Source organism: Branchiostoma lanceolatum, chromosome 14 (genome assembly GCF_035083965.1).
Source record: "Branchiostoma lanceolatum isolate klBraLanc5 chromosome 14, klBraLanc5.hap2, whole genome shotgun sequence".
In the NCBI taxonomy this organism is placed as follows: domain Eukaryota; kingdom Metazoa; phylum Chordata; class Leptocardii; order Amphioxiformes; family Branchiostomatidae; genus Branchiostoma; species Branchiostoma lanceolatum.
Genome location: NC_089735.1, coordinates 6,282,231 through 6,307,991, shown reverse-complemented (window position 1 = coordinate 6,307,991; position 25,761 = coordinate 6,282,231). Strand labels below are relative to the sequence as shown.

The 25,761-nt window shown below is 39.8% G+C and overlaps 1 protein-coding gene across 2 annotated transcripts; it reads left to right on the top strand.

The window, feature by feature from the left end:
* Nucleotides 1-1,392: 1,392 nt before the first annotated feature.
* On the top strand, nucleotides 1,393-25,382 carry LOC136448957 (solute carrier family 15 member 1-like). 2 transcript variants are annotated; one of them, XM_066448711.1, is made up of 24 exons: nucleotides 1,393-1,739; nucleotides 2,688-2,797; nucleotides 3,397-3,455; nucleotides 5,517-5,610; nucleotides 6,311-6,452; nucleotides 6,830-6,916; nucleotides 7,228-7,327; nucleotides 7,571-7,661; nucleotides 8,251-8,328; nucleotides 9,036-9,118; nucleotides 9,489-9,569; nucleotides 9,997-10,086; nucleotides 10,730-10,774; nucleotides 11,090-11,125; nucleotides 11,493-11,581; nucleotides 11,803-11,884; nucleotides 12,371-12,490; nucleotides 13,454-13,606; nucleotides 20,905-20,951; nucleotides 21,288-21,416; nucleotides 21,743-21,854; nucleotides 22,296-22,427; nucleotides 22,805-22,912; nucleotides 23,358-25,382. In XM_066448711.1, exons 2-24 carry the CDS (start codon nucleotides 2,689-2,691, stop codon nucleotides 23,538-23,540), a joined length of 2,250 nt encoding a protein of 749 aa, XP_066304808.1. In that variant the 5' UTR covers nucleotides 1,393-1,739; nucleotide 2,688; the 3' UTR covers nucleotides 23,541-25,382. The 2 variants fall into 2 exon arrangements, with proteins under 2 accessions (XP_066304808.1, XP_066304809.1); XM_066448712.1 differs by having other exon boundaries at nucleotides 1,393-1,750.
* The last annotated feature ends 379 nt before the right edge of the window (nucleotides 25,383-25,761 follow it).

The following is a 25,761-nucleotide window of genomic DNA, read 5'->3' as shown; positions in this document are numbered from 1 at the left end:
ACTGAACAAATCCTACATTTTTACAATTCACGTGACAAAGAAGCGAGAAGAAGCATACTAGTACATGCTAGACTATAACCGTACTAAAGTCATGATGTACTATTTGTGCAAAAATGTTTTTGTTATGACCTGTGCTTAGCTCAGTTGGGCAAATGCAAAGATGTTCAATAAAGGTCTTCATTCAATAAAAACGGTCTCATGATTGAACTTTAAGTAGTCCCCACCGTGACCCCTGTCCTCCGTGGGGACAAAATTAACGGGAGGGGTTTGCTGAAACGGGGTGACTGTGTCTGGGTAAAACTTCCCGGTCAAATCAGGTGTGTTTTTACTATTTGCTCGACACATTCACAGCAGGCATAGTTACACCAAAGTATTATGTCAAACCGCGCATGTAAATAAGCAGAGATTCTGACACACTTCTGTGGAGTAAAGCCACGTTTTTCCTCACCCTTGACCTAAAAATAATTACAATGGATGGGTTTTCCAGCGGCCAAGTCGAGTAAAGTTAAAGGGTTGATGAAGTTCAAACCACGTGTATGAAGAACGGACATATGTGCTGAGGTTGTAAACCTTTCTTCAATTATTCTTATCCATTCTTTCTCCAGTGTGTAACGTTAATAGCTACCCCGAAAATGCTGGTTTTGTGTGTACACTGTGAACAAAAGTATAACGTTACACGCAATGATGTCGTGCTCAATTATAAAAGTTTCAATTAACTAAGTATTAAAACAATGCTAGTTGAACGGTTCGTCACGCACTAATTTCATGTTTGGAAAGCTTCCTTTGTGTCATGACAACGCATACTCGCAAGAGGCCACTCTTGAGTTACCGTAGCGGAAAGAAAGTCAGTGCCACACCAGTGGGTCGTTTCCTTGGCTATTCTGTCATTTTGCCCCGCAAATAGGTAGAGTACATTACACAAGCCTCCCACATATTGGTCAAAGTCGAACAAAGCCCAAAGCAGCTTTTCACCTTGTGACAGGTGGACTTTTCATATCATTGACAGAATTAAGCACAAGCAGCTGGATCAAATTTTGAAACTTTCAAAATTTCAAACTTCAACATTGTCATTTGGCGTATCTTATTATTTGGATGTCTAACGTTAACCTTCATCGACGTATTTAAGAGCATACTTAATTTGTGTCTCACTTTCTTGCTATGCACTTTATGTGACCCTGTCATAATCATCCAGGGCTACCAGTGTGTGTTACTTAATGGTAAGCTAACGTTACTCCACTAGCAAATCAGTCTGCCTGTTTTGCCGATCTTGAATACTTTTTTGCGTCCTGAGTTGCCAGGTAGAGACTACCCCTAAGGGGTCCTACGGTACATTCCACAGGCCGAGAGTTGTCTGCCACACCCCTTGACGGGTCCCCGATCGGGACTGATCCCCCTGTTTTACTTCCGGGTTACAAAGTTTCAGGGTCACTGGCCCCCTGTTTCAGTGTTTGTGCTAACGTCAGAAGTCACAAGATGTGCAAGTACAAAGGGTAACGAAGCTTAACGTCGTTATAAACTTGTCTGCCAGGAGCTATGGGAGGTCAAAGTCTCAGGGCACGTGATTAGAATAGACGGAAGACAAAGTGTTATGTAGGGACTCGACAACAAGTGAGGAGTGCCTGTCCAACCTGTTGAACCACACACCGTGACACAGTGTCTTCCCACCGGCGTGTAATACTTTCTACAAGACAACAACAGACCTGACTTAACCTCGGACAAGAAACCACGCACTGAGAAAGGTCAGTAGGAGGTGCTGAACGTTTGACAATCTTTTAGGATATATGATCCTTGCATTTGGGATCGGCTGGCTTGGCTAGAGGCTATAAAGTAGCATAATTGTCTCGTTTATTTCTAATCCTGGGTCATATACATATACCCGGTGTTTCCCACGTTATCATAACGTTATTGTTAGATTCCTGAAGTGAAGATATTCACAGTAAGGTTTCCAATGTTATCTCAAACCGTTTCCATATGGAGGTGAATTCCTGTTGTTCAAGATCAGCATGTCATTAATAGATATTTGGGCTTCAGATGGACATATGGTGCCATAAGAACTAAGGACAGGGAAACTGTACAACTCATGTACCTGATTTCTCATGACACCTAGACACAACATTTTCAGATTATCTTTAGCAAAAGTATGTAGTAACTGTTGCTATTCGTGATTACAAACGATTTCAAGTTAGTTTTCACATTTAGTATAATGTTTAATAACGGTATGCCTCTTACACACTTTTCACAGTCATTAATGGCTTAAACTCCAAGCAGATGCAAGTTTTCCACTAAGCTTTGGTATATCTTTGTAGGTGTTTATAATCATAGGGATTACAAAAGATTCTCAGCGCTCACAATGCCATACTGTAAATTCAGAAACAATTATCATTATGTGAAATGATGCATCAGTTAGAACTCTACTAGCACCTCCCACAGATTATGCTCTATATTGTCTTAATTGGGATGGGGTGCTAATTGCAAATTATGTTGAATTCAAACCATAAATTACACAAACGTAATACAAAAATTATGTGTTCTATTGATGTATCATACATGTAACGATGTGGAATATATAATTTGTATATTTAATTTGTTTGCATTCTTGGTTAGATATGATGCTCAGCACTGTAACATTACGCATTTACCATTTTCCATGACTGCTGACATATTGTGTTTCCTTTGTTGTTTGTCAGCATGACGTCCAATGGTGTAGAGAAAGGGTTAAGCGACAGCAGTGACGGCAGTAACGGAAGTAATGGTGGAAGTCTGAAAAAGCCAAACAACAGCAAACATGCCACACCAGGTGAGTCCTAGATGTTATATTACCTGCACTAGTCTGCTTATACAGGTGCTATTTCGAGCCCTGATGTTAGTTAGCCTGAGTGTCATCCTGTTTCAGTTCCAGGCTCTGCCTTCACCAAACAGGATGACACTCAGGCTAAACGTTACCGTAGTATCAATCACTCATTAAGTTTAAGTCCCACCAGGCACAATATACCCATCCGCAATGTGCAGAAAAAGATTTCAGACTGCAGAAAAAAATGCACACAGCTTGATATTCTGCAGGTGTATAGGCTTGGCTAATTCTTGTAATCTGTATCTGTATAGCTTGTATGATTGGCCTTCGGTGTAATATACCAGCTTATCCGAAGTCACATACTGCAGAAATTAACAAAGTATGTCCAGACCTGGCCTGAGGTTATTTACATAGCTTATCATTTGTTTGTTTGTTACGCCTTCATTAATTATCAAGATCCACAACATACAAATGTAGCATTGGTGTCATAATGAACTTGCCACTAAATTACAGGTTTTGTTGACAACCTTTGGAAATATTTTGTCATATTTTTCTTAGTATAAGATACTTTATCATACATCAAAACATTGTATCTCTACTTTCAGAATCATCACTATTGAAAGGACCTCCTCCTGGAGAGGAGCCTGGAGGGAGTGGTATTAAGGTTTGTATCACTTAGTGTCTTTCAAATGGTTAAGTTACGTTTATGAATCCTTACGATCCTTATGAGTTAGTGACTTTGGAATGTTAAACCCTTTTTTCTAGTAAGAAGTACTACTGTTGATTCGTTCCTTCAGTTCATTATAGTGACGCTGAAGAACCTCTGAAGAGTGATGGACGTCACTTGAAATGTCCGGAAATAGATATCCAGTTGTAGAGTTTGAATTGTCTTAAGTTTATAAATGGTTAAGTTGGATGCTTTTTAGCATAGCCCCAGAACTGTCTTGTGTGGTGTATTGGTCTGCACACTCTGATACTCACTACATTTGGTTCCACTCGGTGGAGTCGGCGACCTGAGTCTGAAGTAAATCGTCATGCTTCATCCTCTTTGCCTTACAAATAACAACAGGAAACGGTATGTGTAACCAAGGAGGTTAAAATAGGTGTAACCTTAGAAAACACAATGAAATCTAGAAAGTAACAGTAAGAAAATGATGACGGAGAGATCTTAGTTGCCAGCTAAGAACCTACTGCATGCAACAAATGTTAAGGTCTGAACTTTCAAGGAAGTCTAATTGCTGAGCCCATGACCAGTCTTGTCTGGACGCAAGAAACAAAGATCTACTCATGTCCCAATTTAACTATTTAGCAACAAAGTTAAAGCTATCTGCTTACCTTGTTGGTTTCTCCAGTTTCTCTTGCCTTTTTGTTTTCCATCACCATAGTTACATGATATTTATCAAGGAAAGTAAGACTTAAAGGTGGTAAGATGATGGGGGTGGGGGGATTGTATGTTGTTCTTCACACTGTTGTTCTGACCAACTGTTCTGGATGTTACTATTAAACATCGCTAGCTGCCTCGATCACTGCTAATCAAAGCTCAGAACCTTTGCAGTAGTCTCGGAGTGCACAAATAAGTTAAGTACTTAGTAAACCATAAAGACTTCAAGTTGTCTTTGTTTGGCAAACTTCAAAAAGTCCTGCCTAGTATTATTGACAGAGAATTTATTGGGTAAACAAAAGATCATAATCATATATAACATTACTAAGGTCATAAGGAAGCGGGATATTCTGCCTTTCTCCGAAGCCCTGAGTCTCATAAACACTTCATAAAACTTTGTTAACTATTTCATAGGGGACAACTTTAGGGTGTTAGGGGCTGTTTTCATCAAGGAGATTTAGGCCCACTTTACACTAGACCGTTGTACTTGAAACATTCGACAACTGTCAATGACAATTACACACGTTTCAGAATGAGGAAAATATGCTTCTATCGCAAGCGCAGGCTTATAAGCATACCGGTATCATTATCATGACCTCCTAAGCGTCACCGGAGCTGGTTTCTCTTTACACACCAAAGGAACCGCCACAGCCCCTTGCTGGAGCGGCGCAGACCAGGGTCGGTTCCACGAAAAACCGACCTATGACGCTTATTTCCTCTTTAGACCGGTAACGATAAGCCACACAGGTGGGTTAAAGTGTCTCAGTTCAGTTAAAGCGTGGCAAGTCTAAAGCAGGCCTTATAAGGCTCTTCAGAACCTTTTGACAAATATTTACACATTACACACAACATGAATAGATTGCTCAGAACCTTTTAAAAGGAAGACAATCTCGGGCTATAGGGAAGCCGCCATCTTTGCCCTAACCTCATGATCAAGGAAAGTGAAAAACTTACCTCTTGTGCACCGTCCTTCCAATTTCTGGATGCGCCTTGCACAACAGAAGCAGTCATGACTGCAACATCAGCTTGGATGGTAATGAATGGATTTCAATTTTTGTCTGTTCGTCGTATTGTGGGGGGCGGGGTAGTTTACTTATCGGGTATTACAGATCTTGGAAGGCATTAACCACGATTTATGGTTGGGGTGTAGCAAAGGAAATGGCAACATTTGATTCAATTGTGATTTGGAAGCTGATTTTGTTAATTTTTGTTGTTAAATCTGTGTATGCTCCTTCATACTACACCCAGGTGAAAACTATGTTTTTGCATTTTTGCTTTTGCTGAACATTCGAAAACATCTTTAACGTTTAAAAAAAATTTTTTTTTCCCATGCATTTTCTACAGAACTTCTTCACCAGAAATGGACAGTTTCCCGGCTGTGTTTACTTCATCGTAGGAAACGAGTTCTGTGAAAGGTTTTCCTACTATGGCATGAGAGGTAGGCTTTGATAACCTATATTCTTTTGTTACAGCAACATCACTCATTGTCCATTGTTACATGTATGTCTCCTACACTACTGTAAATGCAGAAATGTTTGCGGTGGTTTTATGTTAGCGGTTTTCGCGGTGAACTTTCAGCGCGAACTTAAAACCACCGTGAACTTAAAACCACCGCAAACATTTTGTCCAATACTGTAGCAGTATGTGACTTATATATATAGCACTGCCGCAAAATTTAAACCACCTCAAACACTCCATTTTCTGCCTACCGCGAAATTAAAACCACGCTAACTTTCATGCATTTACAGTATATGTTCCTACCATGTACTTGCAATTAGCATTTGAGCATGAACTAAATGCAAGAAAACTTTCATTGATGCAAATCACAAGAAAAAAACAAGGCAATCAGAGATGGCAGACTTTGCCCAATACTGCTTAGTAACCCTTTCAGTTCCACAGACAAAATCATGAGCAGCAGTGAGGTTGTATGAGAATGCTGTATTGTGTGTGTTGGGAATTGCGGAAACACATACACAGACAGACAGACAGACAGACATATTGTCAGACAGACATGCAGACAAGTCAAAAACAAGGGTGAAGTAAAAAAGAAAAGAAAATACAGTACTTACCATCTTATTTCATACTATGAATGTATTAGCCATGTCTTATTCATAATTTTTTCTTATTTTCCTCCATAGCTGTGCTGATCCTGTACCTGACCCAGTTCCTTGGCTTTGATGATGATGTCGGTACAGGCCTGTATCATGCCTTTGTCATGCTGTGTTACTTCTCACCACTCCTGGGGGCAATGGTGGCTGATGGATGGCTAGGGAGATACAAGTAAGATCTGAGTAGTAGTAGTGGTATCTAGTGCTTGATTATACTGCTGCTGGGGTCTCTGACACAGGGTAGTGAAGCAGTCAAGGGTTGTTGGAATTTGCTGTCCGGTCCGATTGGCGGAAACAGCTGTCCGGTCCGATTTCGGGATGGAAAAAGCTGTTCAGTCAGCTAGTCTTCACACTACATTTCCAAACAGCTCTGTCCTCATTTCATTCAACATGAAACATTCAACAATACAGTATGGCTCATAGATGTACATCTACATGTTAATTGCTTGTTTCATCCATTGATGTTAGAAGTGGACCTGAAATTGTTTTGATTTGGAACTCCTTGTCAACATCCTCAATTCCTAACCAATATCTCGTATTTCTTGACAGGGTCATCTTGTACGTGTCCTTGTTCTACGCCGCAGGAAATATCATCATGGCGATCACAGCTCTGCCTCCACTGGGCGCACCAGAACGGTCAGTACCAAATTACTATTGACCACAAAGGATCTGTGTTACTGTACTTGAACGGAGTAGGATTGCACAATACCAAGTATTTGGATATTAGTGATCTAGATGTAAAAGTATGCATAAATTACCATGTTGCAAGACAACACTTTGGTGGACATTTTGAACACGATCGTCTCTTTTCTTTCAAAGCAGTTATTTATAAGTGAATAACATACTTTCCCATGCCAAGTGTCAAACGTATCTTAATATGTTATGTTGGTTCTGATCATAAATTTGTGGTCACTATTATAAAAACTGACTTTTGTTGTTGTTTTCAGAGCTGGACCCTTGATAGGCCTGCTGGTGATAGGGTTTGGTACTGGGGGGATCAAACCATGTGTGTCCGCATTTGGGGGGGACCAGTTCTCTGACGATCAGGTTTGTTCCTTAGTTTTTGTTTAGCAGACTCTTTACATTTTAGAATAGAAGAATTCCTGTCATTGAGTATCAAAGCAATGTTGAAACTACAGTTTTTCAAATTCTTTTTCATTCTGGAACATACACATAACATGTAAAGTGAGCTAAATTTATTTTCTGCTAGATGTTTGTCCACTACAAATTGTGGACAATCGAGATTGCATTGTTTACAATATTTAATGTCTATGATGTTTCCTCCAACAGGACAGAATGAGACAACTCTACTTCTCCATGTTCTATTTCTCCATCAATGCTGGCAGTCTACTGTCCCTCTTCCTGACACCAATCTTACGCAGTAAGTCTTAGTTTAAGGCCTTCATGCCCTTCGTGCATAGGGAGGTGCCCATCTCTGTTTCTTGGGGTCGTGTGGCGCAACGACAGAGCGTTCGGCTCAGAACCAATGGTCCCGGGTTCGAATCCTGTCATGTCACCAATCTTGTGCCCTTGGGAAAGGTATTTTACACGACTTTCCTCACTCCACCCAGGTGTAAATGTTTACCTGACTTCGGTTGGGGAAGGTCGTATTGAGGTCACCTAGTGGCGCCGAATGGCAGCCGCCCAGACCCTTGCGACAGTTCCACAAAATGCAAGTGTGGATAAAATATGTATGTGTTGTGTATTATGTGAAACCTGTAAACCCTGCATCAATTCAGCACTAGAAAGGCTGCCATTGCGGGTAATTTCTGACCAATAAAAATCATTATTATCATTATTATTATTATTATTAATAGCCCTTGGGCATGTATATGGAACCTGAATTATATAATTCGACTTTTCATGCTCATTTGATATTGGAGCACAAAGCCAATTCAGTGCTTAATGATTTCATATCTTGATCTGATGTAACACTTTGGATGTCTGTCCTATTCCCCACTCTACTACAGGTGATGTACAGTGCTATGGAGGGGACTGCTATCCCCTAGCATTTGGAGTCCCAGCAGTTCTTATGTTGGCTGCAGTTTGTAAGTTTAGTTTAAGGCCATTTTCGTTCCTGTTGGTTCTTATTGCTCAGATGCAAAGACTCATACCTGATTAGGAGATTAAGATATAAAATACAATTGAGACCAAAAAAATTAGATGACAAACAAAATTCAGAGTTGTGAATAGAATATTTCTAGTTGCAGTTTTGAAATTTTTCCAATAAATTGCAGGTCACAGATGTGTATTTCAAGGCCTTTTCAGAATATATCAATGATAAAAGAAGAACTTTATTGCAGGACAATTGTACATGGTACAAAGTATGGCAAGAATTTGTAAACATAATACAAAGTAAAAGTATAGAATAAAACTTAACATCCTAATTAATAATACAATACAATAAGGACTAGCATACATTTTGATATAGCATCCTAATTACTAATACAATACAATAAGGGCTAGAGTACATTTTGATATAGCATAACAGTTATGATCAAGTTGGTTTAATCATTAGTTTCGGTATTTTTCCTTATGTGAAAGCAGTCGTTAAGATATTTACCTATTTTCGTATTGTGGGGATTGTTGCATTTAAATATATACTCAAAACGGTCGGTAGTATCGATACTCTTAAAATTTGTACTTGTTTTGAGAAATGTGAATAACTTATTACGTAAAACATCATATCTAGAGCATTCCATGACAAAGTGATATCATGTGCCCCTCATTTAACTGAATATCTTTGTTGTTACAGTGATTTTTGTGGCTGGCTCAAGTTTGTACAAAAGAATTCCACCAAGTGGGAACATCACTGGATTGGTCTTCCGAACAGTAGGGGTAAGTCATCTTAATTAAATTACCTGGAATCTCAGGACTTCCTTTAAGCCCTCCAGAGATTTTGTGTATTGCAAAAGTGCTAAATATGTTACCTTGAAATGCTGTTGCTGTATTTTTTCACATAGAATGCTGTTTCAGGTATTGTTGTCAGCCAGCTTTGGTTTGCCTCCTAGCACCTATGATTGTCATCTAGATGTTCAAAAAATATCTTTCAAATTGCTTAAACCAAGCAATGATACCACCACATTGATATTCCAAATTCTTCTTTCTTAAATACTTTAGGGTTTACTAGATATGATGAGCTAGATGATCTAAATTGCCTTTTTTTTGTTAGATAAATATGATAGATCTTTTTTTATATTTGTTGCAGAGTGCATTAAAAAATAGGATTACAAGCAAAAATGGCGAGAAGAAGGAGCATTGGCTGGACTGGGCTTCAGACAACTATGAGGTACTGTAACTCACTATAACAATTCTACATGCAATCAACATAATCTTTCTCATCACAAGTATTTATGCTTTGAAGTTCAAAGGTTTCCTGTATTCTAATTTAATTGTTTGTAGATGCTTTATTCACTTAGTTTGATATTGATATTGATACATGATATGGAATACAGTAATTTTTTTTTTTAATTTCAAACTTTACACTGTTATAGTATTTATTTGTCAATTAATTGATCTAATACTGGCTACAATATCAATGGTAGTTGAAATGAGCTGTTGTCATTTGCTCATCATGTTCAGCTGAAATTTCCATAAAATTTCTGCTACAGAAGCTCACTAACCTTCCTCTACCAGCAGCTTTAAACTGGAGGGAAGGCAGTTTGTAACAGTTTGATGACAGATCATAAAACATGCCCACATTTTGTTTTGTGCAGAGAGACTTGGTTGAGGACGTCAAGAAGGTGTTCCACGTTATAGTCCTCTATCTTCCACTGCCTGTGTTCTGGGCATTGTTTGACCAACAGGTAAGAATCTCAAGAGGACAGTATATGGTACCCATCACTATGGAAAACATTCAATATGTATTTGCCTGACTGGGGATGCTAAGCCGGCAGCCCCGTGTTTGAGGGAGCTTATGGCGTCAAATCTTTGCATGTAAAAGAATCCAACACACTTATGGCAAAGAGTAGGGATGACCATGTGTGCTTGGCTGAATATATGAGCTGTATCAAAGCTGCATTGTGCTTCTAGCTAATGAAAAGCGCCATGCTTCGTTGTCAGTCTGAGGTCACCTGCATTACCTTTACCTACCGTTACCAAAATCATAGATTTTAAACTTTTGCTTACTACATTTTCATCTAGTTCTTTTCTGGATCACACCAGGCAGGAAATTACTTATAATACTATAGAGTTGGACATTCTTTATTTGTGCACCCCATATCATGGTGACAAATATACCCCAACAATAGACCTATATCTCATAGCCTCTGTCAAAACATAGAAATGCAAAATAAAAGCACAGGAATGCATATATTTGACAGACATGAAGCCAGTCTTTCATTGGTCAAAGCCCTAGTTGCCATGCTATCATTGGTTGAAGTGCTAATTGTGATGGATAGTCAATTGATCTATCGGACATGAGTGACAGTTGTCCATTTTTTTTTTCAGGGATCCAGGTGGACGTTACAGGCGGAGAAAATGGATGGCAGTCTGGTGAGAAACGTGGAAATATTATTATGAAGCTTACTTTTGTTGTCGTGAATGTCATTGGTATTGAAAACAAAGTATAAGATCATTGAAATCCTTATTAGACTTTAGGTAACATTACTGAATGCAAAATGTGACCTTTCCATTAAGAAAGAGTATAAAAAGACAATTGATATATAACTTTACTTACCATGATGTAAAGAATATAATAGTTGCTGTGTTTTTCTCATTTCTTTTTTCTTGATCAATGTCGTTCCTACATTTTAATGACAAATATCTTATTTGATCACCCTGTTACTTAAATCTATTGTTTTGTTTCAGGGTCCACTTGGACGTTTAAAACCGGATCAGATGCAGGTAACGTTAATAGCTTTTGTGTTTGTGGTCGTCAACGAACTTGAATGTTAGTGACGTCATTGTACTACTGCTGATATACAGGGTTATTGAGAGTGTGTAAAACACTGATTTCATTATGTTTGTTCAATGAACAAGCTTATGTTAAACTTACATAGAGGGCAGTCAAAATCATAGAGCACTTATTGCAGACACTCTGTATATAGATCACTGTTTGTAAATTGAAGTAACAGTAACTAATATAATTTCAGGTAAATCTCAAGGTGCTATAATCAGGAATGTTTCTATAATCCAGGTTTGTGATAACTCAGTGTCAAGAAGTGTATTATTGTCAGCCCTTAATGCAGTGTTATTTACCTGTATTTTACAGTTCGTGAATGCCTTGATGATCCTGGTCTTCATTCCCATATTTGAAGGCATTATATACCCACTGTTTGCCAAGTGCAACCTTCTGGTCAAGTGAGTTTTCTGATTTTTGCGCTCTCTTAATAACAGCTTTATCTTTGACAGGACCATGTCCTAGAAGTAATCTTTCTGAATATGAATATCAAGTAGTCTTTCTGAAGGAACATTGATTTATTCATTATATGGTTGGTTGCCATTGTGACTCATGTTTATTCAATCATGTACAACAAGTATCCCAGTATCTAGAGTGATAGATTTTTGTTCTTCTTCAACAGACCTCTTCAGCGAATGGGGGCTGGGATGCTCCTAGCAGCCGCCGCATTTGTCATCGCAGGTTTTATTGAGCTGAGACTGGAGGCAAGTAAGGTCCCAGTAGTCCTGTAGTGAAGCCTCAAAATCATACGTAGAAGTCACTTCTGAACTGACTGGCTATTTCATTTCTAAAAATGGTGTTGATACTTTGTCTGGATGGATATACTGGTCCATGTCATACACTTGTTTTCAATAGATATAATGTATCTTACCAGTTAATCATCAGTTTTATTGCCATCATGAGCTATGGTGCATATTAGCCTTTGTCCTGCTGGATTTCCAGAGCAAAAATATACTCCCACCGCTGAAGTGCCCAGACACCTTTGAAACAAAGGGTACTAGTTTGATATTGCTAATTTTTAGTTACTTCACTTTACAACAACCGCGCGGATGCAACATACACATTCTAGAAATGCCCTCAACCCGACAATTGTCAGGGCTAGCATACAGAACAAGCATGTGCGAACCAACAATTGTCTGGCTCAGCAGCACTAGGGTTAGTAACACAGCTGATGACTTTCTGTGTTTCAGGGTGCAGAGTTAGTAGCGCCCCCTGTTGACAAGGCTGATCTGCGCATCATCAATGTTTCCCCATGTGACTTGGCTGTTCAGGGGCAGAACAACTTCAACCTTACCATTGGGTTTGCTCAGGTAAGTAGTACAATATTTTACTGCTTTTGAATAATGATAGAACCAAAAGGACATTGACAAATTGTAACTATAAGGACATACCAATTTGCAGACCTGTCCTTGGTGCTGAATACCATACAAGAAAACCTGTTCATGGATCTCAGGTCCACCCTCTCACATACATGGAACAATATTCACACATATTTATAATCCCTTTGTAAAATTTAAATAGCCTGACTACCACCCTCCGTAGTGACTGCTGGCTCAATTGTTTCGCTTGCTAACTGATTGAGCCAGCGGTTATTACAGAGGATGGTACCCAGGCAAAGATTAAGATACAGTGAAAAATATTCATGACCTGTCCTTGGTGCTGAACACAATCCACCCACACATGTTAGTATACCTGTCCTTGGTACTGAGCACCATCCACACAGATGTTAGCATACCTGTCCTTGGTACTGAGCACCATCCACACACATATTAGCATACCTGTCCTTAGTGCTGAACACTATCCGCACACATATTAGCATACCTGTCTTTGGTGCTGAACACTATCCACACACACACACATATTAGCATACCTGTCCTTGGTGCTGAACACTATTCACACACATATTAGCATACCTGTCCTTGGTGCTGAACACTATCCACACACATTTTGACATAACTGTCCTTGGTGCTGCACACCATCCACACACATGTTAGCATACCTGTCCTTGGTACTGAGCACCATCTACACACATGTAAATCTATACACCTATCCTTGGTGCTGAACACCATCCACACACGTTATCATCCCCGTCCTTGGTACTGAATACCATCCACGCATGTTATCATACCTGTCCTTTGTGCTGTACATTGTAAAGTGACATTAAAGTGATGTGGAGCCAATGAAGTCAATGGAGAGGTTCCTCATTCCTGAGTGATCTTTAAACCTGAGATGATGGTAATGTGTCCTGATGACATATTTTCTGCCATACACAGACCTCCGGCTACCAGAGGCTGGATGCAGGCAGCCAGGACCTGACCTTCACTTGTGAGGGGTTCCCCGACCTCAGCTCGACTGTGAACCTGAAGAGCCAGTCTACCCACACTGTGACTGTCGGGGTGCAGAATGGAGTACTTAAGGACATTCAGGTGTGTGTACATTGTATGTGTGTGTTGCAGTCTTGTACATTGTGTCACTAATATCAAGAAGACAGTATGGAGGAAGTTCTCAGGAAAACTTTCAAAAACTTATTTTAGCATCTTCCTTCCTCTGCATGCATCTCATCTCATATAACCGTATGTCTTACTTATTTGACCTTTGGGGTACCATAGAAGATCTGGCAACCAGTTTCCTCCACCCTCCTCCGTTTTCTGTTTTTCTTAGTGTTTCTCTTATTGTAAGATGGCGGCGAGACGGACGTCTCTATCAAGTCGCTCCGCTTGAAACTGAGGATTTCCCTACTTTTGCGATAATAGTGTTATCCAAAACGTGTTTAAACTACGAGTAACGTTAATGTTACTTTATTATATGTGTTTTTAATCATAATATTGAGTTTGCGATCAAAAAAAAGCTAAAATCTCGACCGCGCAGCAGTAAGCGTCCCGAGAACAAAGGATCTGAGGCGAGACCCAACCCAAGCCGAAACCCAAGCGGACATCATGGCGAAGGAAGATCGCGGCTCCAGCTCTCCTGGCAAGTTATACCGCCTACTAAACATCACAACAGATGCTACAGAAGGTGAGATAACTGCAGCTTACAAGGAGGAAGTGAAGAAATATGATAAAACCCTGACCACGACGACAAAGGACAAAGAGCAGCAAGCACGGGCCGATCGGTATTTCTCCGAGGTGAGCAAAGCCTTCTATGTACTATCAAACACAGATCGTCGACAGCAATACGACAATTCAAATGTAATCGTTGAGCCCGCTAAGCGAGACAAGAAGGCAAAACCGACCAGTGACTACTTTGTGCAGCACAACGAGAACAGCGTTACCGTTCATATCCCAGTAGGATCGCACAAACATTGGATGGAAACCATTGAATCCTACTACAACGCATCTACCGTCGACAAAGGTAAGAATGGCCACCAACTAGCTGTGCCTTTCTATGATGCCACCACAGCCGATCCGATCGGCTCGGTAACCTTACATGTCTACCACACAAGTAAGATACTTGTACAAGGATCAGCATGCTACCTGTGGACTATGTTCACTTTTGAAGAGTTGAAAAAACAGCTGTCAGAATGCCATGACAAAGAAGTCGGATGCGAAGACATCATATGTCACAAATGTGAACGTCCTGGGCCAGAAGATAGCGGCGTAATCCAGTGTAACACCTGCCAGGAGTGGTTTCACTATTCCTGTACTGGTTTACACGAATTCCTGCTTCGTCAACTTATCAAAGATGAAGACAGTGTATACATTTGTGACGAGTGTTCTTTTGAATGCCCCATTGAAAGTGCCGCCAATGTACCCATGAAGACACACCAACCACGGAACGACATGTGTGAAGAAGAAACAAACCCTAAGTCTCTTGTTAATGACCCTGGTAACGTAGAAACGGAGACTGAAGACCAGAACAACAACAATGCACTACAGTCACTTCAGCTGAACATAGACAAACTCGAAGCAATTCTAGCTAGCAGAATCACAAACGACGACAACAAAATTGACGCATTGTCTACTCGCATTGCGCGCATTGAATGCAAATTGTCTGAAACAAAAGAAACGCCGGCCGAGAAAATGGCGAAGGAAAGTGACACCGAAGCGCTAAAAAAACGTGTCAAGTCCCTCGAGGCTGAGAACAAAAACTTGCGCAACAGAATCACAGCCTTAGAAACAAAGAATGCTAAAAGAGTGAAAAGTGCAGCAATTCAAACTGACATCTCACAAGAAAGAGCTCAGACCCCGGTCGAAGAAGAACTAGCGGACACTGTCACCGTACCGAACATTGCTACAACCAACAGGTTTCAAGTCCTGACAGGAAGTACGCTTGAAGAACGGTCTTTCAACAGCCGTGAGCCGAACAACCCACGCAGGGACAACCCACCGCGGGAAGCCCCGACACCTGATCATCCACGCAACACCACTCCAGAACAGCCAGAAATAATCATTGCTGGTGACTCAAACACGAGGGGTATAATCCCTAACATGCTATATCCTGGCAAGCAATCTCACAAATACACAGCAATGACGGTTCCACAGGCAACAGACCTCATCAAATCCACATCCCACCACAACCCAAAATGTATTGTACTCCACGTGGGGACTAACGACATCAAACGGGAGAGAGCTGCTCAAGGCGTGACAGAGAATATCAGACAACTGATAATGACAACACACGACAAATATCCAGATGCCGCTATTGTCATCTCCTCCATCCCGCCGAGGAATGACAAACACTTAATGGAGGTGACTCAAGATGTGAACAACTTCTTACACGTCCTCGGCCAGGAGTTACCCTTCGTTCATGTTGTCAACAATGACAACCTCGGTGACGGCGGAACAATCAAACAGTCTCTGTACAACCGTGACGGCTATCACCTGAACAGATCAGGACTAAAGGTGTTGGCTGCTAACTGGAAGTCTGCTATTCACCCCACCGTTGGCATGGGCACCTATAGCAGAGGAAGAAAGAGAAATGCCGACACAGGAAACAAGGCACGACATACAGAGAGAGACGGACGCTACCAACAAAGAAACCAGTTTAACCCCCCTGAGCCCCTGAATGGAGGCCCTATAACTGGTGGTCAAGGCCATGTCTTCTCGCCGTACGTGCAAAGGAACCCCCGAGCAAACGACAGAGAGGCCCATCTACCGTGGCGACCACAGGACGGAACCGCTGACGGGTGGCGCCCCATGAGTACACCAGGGTGGAGACAGCAGCCCATGGATTTCCAGCGCCGGCCGTTCCCTCCAACTCGCCGATACGACGACCCCTACGAGAGCTGGTTCCCTGAAGCCCAGTACGCACCCCGGCCATGGTTCCCGCCCAGGTACATCAGAGACGCCGACTACCATCAGTACCGTGAAGATGACTGGCGCGGCAAAGACTACTACGCAGGTTATTAACTTCCAACATTGTATCCGTAAAATAGTTATTCACTAAAATGTAACACACTTACTGTACTTGAAATTAAAATAATTAGTTCTTCTAATATTCGTCGAATACAATATGGCTATCATAGTACAAGTAACTTAGCTTTATCAATAATGTAATATCGCAAATAAGCGCAAAGCACGCGTATCGTAAAAGTAGGGAAACAATAGTCCTCTTTCAGTTTTTGTAACGTTGAGATATATGAGGTGTTCTCTTAACATAGGCTTTTGGAACATCCACGGCCTAGGAAAAAAACTTAAGGAAGATAACTTTAGAAGTAGTGTAGACAACCTTGATTTCTTCTCTCTTATCAAAACCTGGAGTAATGAATCCTCAGAAATAGACATCCCAAATTTCAAACACTTCTCTTCTTCGAGAAAAAAACATAGAAGGGCCAGAAGAAATTCTGGCGGAATTATTTTCTACTTAAGAAAAGAATTGGCGAAATTTATAAGTAGAGAGCCCTCCAAATCGGATGACTTACTCTGGGTTCGAGTATCCAAAGAATTATTTGGTTTATCGAAAGATGTATTTATATGTACTGTTTATATAAGTCCTCTATACTCTCAAGTCCACAAAAGGACGGATGTCTGTATTTTTGATATGTTAGAGAGGGATGTAGCATCTTTTAGCTCCAAAGGCTATGTTATTCTAGGGGGAGATTTCAACAGTCGGATAGGCTCCCTACAAGAAACCACCGAAGACCCCTTTGTTCCAGAACTTGAACCAGAAATGCCCTTCTCAAACCTTGACATCCCCAGAAACAACTCCGATAGAAATCTCCCTAATCCTTTTGGCAAAAACCTAATTGATCTATGTGCCCAAGCCGACCTTCGCATTCTTAACGGTCGTGTTCTAGGTGATTTAAATGGACGCTACACCTGTTATCAGCCTAGAGGTTGCAGCACGGTGGACTATACCATCACAAGTAGCGCCCTTCTTCATAACATTAACGTATTCAAAGTCCACAATTTATCAGAATTTTCAGATCACTGCCTGATAACCACAAATATACGTACGTCACATTGGAACATTCAAAACACAAAAAGTGCCAAATGCAAATTACGCCCTCTTCCAAAAAAGTTTGTTTGGGACGAAAATTCAGGTGATAAATTCATCCGTGCTCTAAACAGCCCGATGATATCCGACAAACTAAACAACTTTTTATCTATTGGGCAGGATACTACACTGACAACTCGTAACATTGATGAAGAAGTTAGCAAGTTTCAGAATATTCTAGAAACAGCCGGAAAGATATCATTAAAAATAAAATGTAACAGGAGAACCAAAGGACCAAAACAAAACAAAAAATGGTTTGATAAAACATGTTATGAGGCCCGGAAAGAACTACGAAACCTCAGATATCTCCTTGTACACAACCCAAAAAATCCATCCCTAAGAGGTAGTTATTTTAAGAAAAAGAAAGAATTTAATAAACTTGTTCGAAAACGCAAACGAGAATTCGAAAACAACTATCTAATGCGCCTTCAAAACCTCCAAGAAAATAATCCGACCGCTTTCTGGAACCTACTTAACGAACTCAAAAAGACCAACTCGGTACCTCAGGAAGACCTACCGGCCGACACATGGGTAGAACACTTCAGAACTATACACAGCAAATCCAGACTAAAACAAAAAACTTTTGATCTTAATTTTGAAAAGGAAATTCTTCATAAATTCCAGGCACTACAAAAATGTGAACCAAGTCCAGGACCTTTAGATAATCCAATTACTGCATCAGAAATCAATGATGCAATAAAAGCCCTCAAAAACAAAAAAGCCAGCGGGGACGACATGATCATCAATGAAATGCTTAAAGCAGGAAAAAGAATCTTATTTTCCCCTTTACTAAGGCTATTTAACAGCACATTTTCGAAAGGAACCTTCCCCAAAACATGGTCCCAAAGTTATATTGTCCCCATCTTCAAAGCAGGGCGAAAAGATGACCCCAACAATTATCGAGGAATCGCCATTTCAAGCTGTTTAGGAAAACTGTTCTCCTCAATAATTAACAGAAGATTGTCAACCTTCCTAGAAGAAAAAGAAATCATAAAACCAAACCAAACAGGATTCCGAAAAAATTACAGGACATCTGATAACATCTTCATACTGAAAACTCTTATATCTAAATACACACAATCTGGAAAACGCTTATTTGCTTGCTTTGTAGATTTGTCAAAAGCCTTTGACTCCATCTGGCACGAGGGGCTATTGTACAAACTTCTTTCCAATGGCATTTCAGGAAAACTTTTTGATATAATCAAGGATTTATACAACCAGTCCGAAGCCAGTGTCAAAACTAAGACGGGCTTGACTGAAAATTTTCCTGTTGAAATTGGTGTACGTCAAGGTTGCGTTCTAAGCCCCACCTTATTCAACCTGTACATACATGTAAGTGACCTCATAGAGGAACTAAATGCGAAACACCTAGACGCCCCCCTTTTACAACTATCGAAAGTAAATAGCCTATTTTATGCTGATGATATTGTTTTACTATCGGAAAGTAAGGAGGGACTACAGAACGCAATTAATACTCTTGGCCGGTATTGCCAACAATGGAAGCTAACTGTCAACCTGGCGAAAACAAAAATTATAGTATTTAACAGAAGAGGCCTTTTATTCAATAATCTTAGTTTTTCACTATGTAATAAAGAGATGGAGATAGTTTCATCATATTGTTACCTAGGAGTTATGTTTACAACAGGATGTACATTTAGCGCTGCCACGAAAAATCTACAAAAGAGAGCCTTAAGAGCAATGTATAACATCAGAAGTACGCTTGGGGAGACTAGATCTTCTGTATCACTGCACTGTAAACTGTTTGACACATGTATTGTACCGATATTATTGTATGGATCTGAAGTCTGGTGCAACAGTAATATGAATGACAAATCTCCGATAGAAACTGCACATTTAAAATTCTGTAAATATGTCCTTGGTGCTCGGAGGAACGCCAGTAACTTTGCATGTAGAGCGGAACTGGGTCGTTTTCCGTTGCAAATAGAGGCTCAAAGCAGAATGTATAGTTACTATGTTAGATTAGTTAACGAAGTACATACAGACAGTCTTCAATACGAAGCTTATATGGTACAACAAGATCTAGATCGCCGAAAAACACCCTGCTGGTTATCTAATGTAAGAAAAATGTTAGAGGAGTCCGGTTTTGCCTACCTATACATTAACGGTCCCTCAAACACACATTCTCATTTAAATGAACTAAAACAAAGATTGAAGGATATTTACATCCAAAAATTTAATTCAGAATTACACGTTAAAGGACGAAGAGAAAACCAAGGCAACAAATTAAGAACATACAAAACTTTCAAAAAAATCTATGAAAGAGAAGCATATTTAAACATTGCAAACTTCGAACATCGCAGAGCGATGTGTAAACTTCGCATCAGTGACCACTCCCTACACATAGAATCTGGAAGGCAAAACCGTACCCCTCCTAATAATAGAACATGCGAATTCTGTGACGATTTATATGTTGAAAATGAAATCCACTTTTTACTTGATTGTTCCTTATATAAAGATGAACGGCAATCATTGTTTAAGATAATAGAATTAGACAAGAAATGTACAAATATGTCAAAACAGGACACTTTTATATACCTGATGTCATGTAAGAACGAACATATAATGGACAAAGTATGTAGTCATATTTCCAAATGTTTCAAAAAGAGAGAAGAAACTACTAGGTGATCAGCATTTAGTTTAGCAATAGCCCACATTTTGTATATTTGTTTTTAGTTCTTAGTATTAGAATGTAGCATTTTATCAATTTATGTTTTACTTTATACTCCTTACAGACCACATGTGATTTTCTGTGCATTTAGCCCTTCTGGGCAGGAATATGCAATAAAGACTATTATTATTATTGTCATGCCTGCCCATTCTCTGATATTACCCTGAGACCCTCCCATCTTTTCCATTGCCTACCCTCTTTCTTACTCCCTGGATGGTTCATTGCATGATAGTTTTGGCTTGTCCGGGCGACCAAGACACATGGTTGTACCACTTCAGTTTTCTTTTCTTTACTGTGGTTTGGAGGTCTTCTTACGGACCAATGTTTTGATTGACTCTATTCCTTTGCAACTATGTGTATTCTAAATTGCTGATCATGAGTTGGCCTAAGAAAATGTACAGTAAGTAAGGTCTGGTTGAATTTGAAAAGAGATCTTCTTGCTTCAACTTGGGGAAATTGAATTCTAAGTAAAATATTTCTATAACCATTTGAATGACCATACTCTAATCAATGTTATACCTGTACATGTGGCCCATATTATACCCGTACACATGGCCCATATATAAACAGACATTTGAAATATCACCTTTTATTCAACAGATCTCTGATGTACCGAAAAGACCAACAGCAGCTATCAGTAAAGTTAGGTAAGTCACAATGAGTTTACTTTTAATGGTTTGTGAAAAAAATTATTGTTAATTGAATGTATGATTGAATATCTTGCCTGCCCAGAGTATGTGTGCAGTTTGAAAGATCTGATCATGAGGTTTTACAGATAAGAAAATGAATTCATTCATTAATTTTTTTAATTCATTTCAGGTACATTAACCCATACGGACATACATACAAATAGACTAACTTTTATTTTTTTTAACTTTTAATTTCTAAAAAAAATTCCTGTAGTGGCAGTAGTATTTTAAAATGCATTGATGTTACATTGTTTAGAAATGATACATGAGACTCCTGTGCCTGTCCTTCCTCAGGTTTGTGTACATGTTGAACGAGGTTCTGGAGAACAATGCTAGCATCATCCTGGAGGGTTCCAAAAAGTACACCCTCTCTGGCGTGGAGGAGTATTCTGCCACCAACCTCACAGACATAGAGCCTGGCAGGTAGGATGGTTTTCTGTTTATCTGTCTTGTCACTATTGTATGCACCAGATCATGTGTGTTCTATCCTGGGTTGGGGCTGCACCTGTCTTTTAGATGGGACGTAAAATTTGGGGCCTGTTTTTGAGGAGGTGCCTCAAGCATGTTAAGGGGAAGGGCTGGCAACCCCTCCCTTTAAAGATACATTTACTGAAACAGCAAGGAAACTTGCTACCCTATGTGCTACTAGGCAGTACAGTACAAGGGTCTGAACGAACAAACGTAACAGTCAGTGTACTTAGAATATTAATGATGAGGATGATGTGATGAATTATCTATTCCTGCCACAGCTACCGTGTCCTGGTGCCTCATAATGACAGCAGCCATGAGGAGGTTGCCCAGGAGCTTGTGGTGAACACTGGTGGAGTGTACACAGCCATACTCATGCTGAACAATACCCAGGTAAGGCTGAGGGCAAACAGTTTCAAAATACTATTATGAAGACCTCACAAATTAGTTTCTGGTTCACTGACATTTAAAAATTTGAAGAAATTGGCAAGTTAAAGGTAACCAACAGACTGGGAGGAAAATTTGAATTTGACTATATATATGCACTGAAACTGTATGCACCAATTTACAGACTTTCCCCTCAGACTGTCTCTATGTTTATGTGTCAATTCAGCATTCTCTTTTCAGTCGGAGAAGCATTGGATTAGCTTATGGATAGAAATATAGAAGAAAAAGGAATTTAGAAAATTTGAAACTTCAGGGTTGACACTGATCCTTAACAAAACAGCATTCTAACCACCTCAAGTTGTGGTAAGCAACAACAAGTTCAAAGATACATGCAAATTAGTTGGGCTTCAATTCAGATGTACAAACATATGTTTTCTTACCTTTCAGTCAACTCTAGCAACATTCCAAGACGTCAGTCCCAATGACTTGTCCATGTTGTGGCAGATCCCCCAGTACGTAGTCATCACTGCAGGAGAAGTCATGTTCTCTATCACTGGACTGGAGTTCTCATTCTCACAGGTAGGGGGCACTATTCCTGGCAGACTATAAGCTAGTAGGGACAGTTTGCACTGCCCAGTCTCTTGTGCTCTTGAATGCTGTTAAGACCTACCATATAGGGTGCAGGATGTGGCTTTTCCATGCTCTGAAAAATTTCTGGTTAGAACATAGAATTGCATTTTGTAATCTAAGTTTTCATTCTGTTCAGAATAGTAAAGATCAAAATTTCTCCTTTGTTTCCTCCTCTCATGCCTTGTGGCACATATGAAGGGCAGCAAATCTCCTTGCTGCCTTACCATTGCTGGCTAGATTTTAGAGTTTTACAGGAAGAGGTTTCCAGTCTTTCAAAATCCTTGGGATCCCAGGTTTGAGTAACCAAAGAATTTGTCTCCCCTCAGTCTCCAGAGTCCATGAGATCCGTGCTGCAGGCTCTCTGGCTGCTGACTGTGGCTTTTGGGAACCTCATCACTTTCATCATCGCCAATCTGAACCTGTTTCCTGAACAGGTTGGTGGAAAATTCGATATTTCTGACAATTTTCAAGTAATGAATGCATAGTGCAGTTGATTAAATGTTCAGGTCTGCAACAGTTCATTGATTATCATGTATTTATGCAGTTGTGGTTTCCCAAGGTCGGTTGGTTGACTTGATATACATTGTAAATACAACTGTGCGGCATTAGTTATAGCACAATACTTTCTTTCTTGCTGCAGCAAAATCTTGCTTTAAACATGATATTGATACAGTGGAGGTAGACTACCCTCCAGATGGTCTTATCCAGACTCGATTTTCTTTGTTGGATAAGATTTTTTCTCAATAAAGATGCACTCCTTACATGTATAAATGGTAAATTGTTGATAAAAATGCCGATTAGAATGCATAGAACAGCTAAGTTTTTAGCAAAGTTTCCCAGTACTGGCAAGCTGACATTTTTTGCCCATCTTTGTTTCAGTCTTCAGAGTTCTTTTTCTTTGCTGCCTTGATGGTTGCTGTGGACATCATTTTTGTCATCCTAGCAGTGCGCTACAAATATGTGACTCCAGCGCGATCCAGAGAGGACGATAAGGTAGCCATAGTCCGGGACAGCGAGGGAACAGCGATGGCAATGTCCGCTACAGACGTGGATTCTGACTGAGGAATTTCTCCATGAGTTGACTTGGTCTATATATTGGAACATATCCGATGTTAAAATTGTTTGCATACAAAAAGTGTTGTACTGAGATTTCTGCAAAAGACTATGACATGATGTACATTGTCTCAAATTGCCTTTCAAATTTAAACAAACCTGATACAATTTTGTCAATGATACATTGCATCAGTAGGGGGAAAATATGGAAATGCAAATCAGGGAAGTACTAGTAGCCTGAATGCCACCCTGGTTAGTTTATCGGGGCTCCCATACCTAACTAAGTAGGAGAGAGTATGGGAGCCCTGGTGAATTTACTAGGATGACACCCAAGATAAGTACCAGTGCCTCAACTTGTGGAAATGCCAACCATGCCAAAGACAGCCTTGTTCGATCAGTATCTGTTATCTTTTGTAGCCTTGTTCAAATTTTGGGAATTGCACTGAATGTTTATTAGATGGATGTGCTGCAAGCTGTGGGTGCAGTTGGAACATCCAGTAGGTGACACAACATAAAACATACTGTAAATGCATTTAAGTCCGTGGTGATTTAATTTCACAGTAGGGAGAAAATGGAGTGTTCGCAGTGGTTTTTAGTTTTAAATGAGGTTGAAACAAAGTAGTGGTATGGTAGGCAGCCAGAGAACAAAATGAGAATTTTTGCAGTGATTTTAAGTCTGCAGTGAAGAGGCTGCCATGAAAAACAAACCACTGCAAACTTAAATACATTTACATGTACATCATTACTAAGCTTTGGTGATGAGTGGTTTCATCATGAATCAGTGGTGTCTTTAAGTGCTAAATTGGGAATACTTTATAATACTACCAGTAGTTTGTGAATATTTGTAACAGAGCCTTACCAGACATTTTAGCCAATAATGAAGAAATTATCAACGCTGAATGATTTAGATCATGCATGGCCTATACTAAATAATAAGATTATGGTGAATTGGAATTTTTTATCTCTAAGGGACTGCAAAGATGCATATCTGTAGTGACTTTGTACACTGTAGTCCTGGTCGAGGCAGAATTTGGCTACATTGTGTGATACTGTACTGTACTTCTATTATGTCATGTCGATTCATGTTTAATGTGAACTAGATGTGCAGCTATTGATATTGTTCTATATGTATTGGAAGAATGGGTTTCATTATTAGCCATCTTGGACATCATATCACCATTACCCTGCACCAAAGGACCAAATAATTGTATTTATGAACACTTTTATATAGGATGCAATTTTTTATCGCGTCAATGGTAAGTACATTGTATCAGTAAGTTAAGTTTTATCTGAAATTCTGAGTTGTAACGTTATATGTTGTAAAGTTATGTGTTGTTCCTCTGAACTATGCTGACACATTTTTCTCATCTCTCGTTCCATTTTTTTTCTAAAATCATAGAATCAAGTTGCACAGTGATGTCCTCAATTTGAGACTTCGATGACAATTATTACTACAGTGAACGAGTCATTGGATCAATCAATATTGTAACAAAGCAACCAAAAAGTAGCCTGGGTGCCATCCTAGTTTGTTGGTTCCCATATCCTACCCAATAATTACATGTAGACTAAGTACATATGTAATTCTATCATTGCGATCTACGTCATCAGCATGGTAGTTGGACATTGATTGGGGTTAACAAAGTTTTGTGACAATGCTGCAAGCTTCCAAAGAACACTCTATGTAATGGTTCTTGGCAGTGATTTTGAATAAAAAGTAATAGGTTGTTTTAATATCATTGTACTTGTGGGAAGATATTTATCAGAAATGTGGCTGTAAAGTGTCAGCAGAGCAACTGTTGCTGGCCATGCATGCAATTTCAAATGTGAAATAAAGACTGTCTATAGAACATACATTTACTTGTATCTGAGTATAATTTTTATCATTAGATAAACCATTCTTTCAGCATACTTAAGTTTAAAGGCAAGTCTGCTAACAGTTTCTGTGTTACAGTATGACTCCATGTAACCCCCAAATGAGTCAAGGTTACATTTAGTATGTATTTGGGTTACCAAAAAGCCATCTTCCCTCTGCTGCAGTGGGGTGAGGCACACTGGCCTTTGACAAAAGCTGCCTCATACTAATGCACCAGGGTGAATAGTGGCATGTTATTTGGAACATCTGTGTTGCACACTGTGGGTACCTTTTCTCCTGCCTTTTTCACTGGGATGGAAGATGGAATGGAGTATGATCCCTTCTATTGTTAGATTAGGCATGAGTCGATTTTCAAGT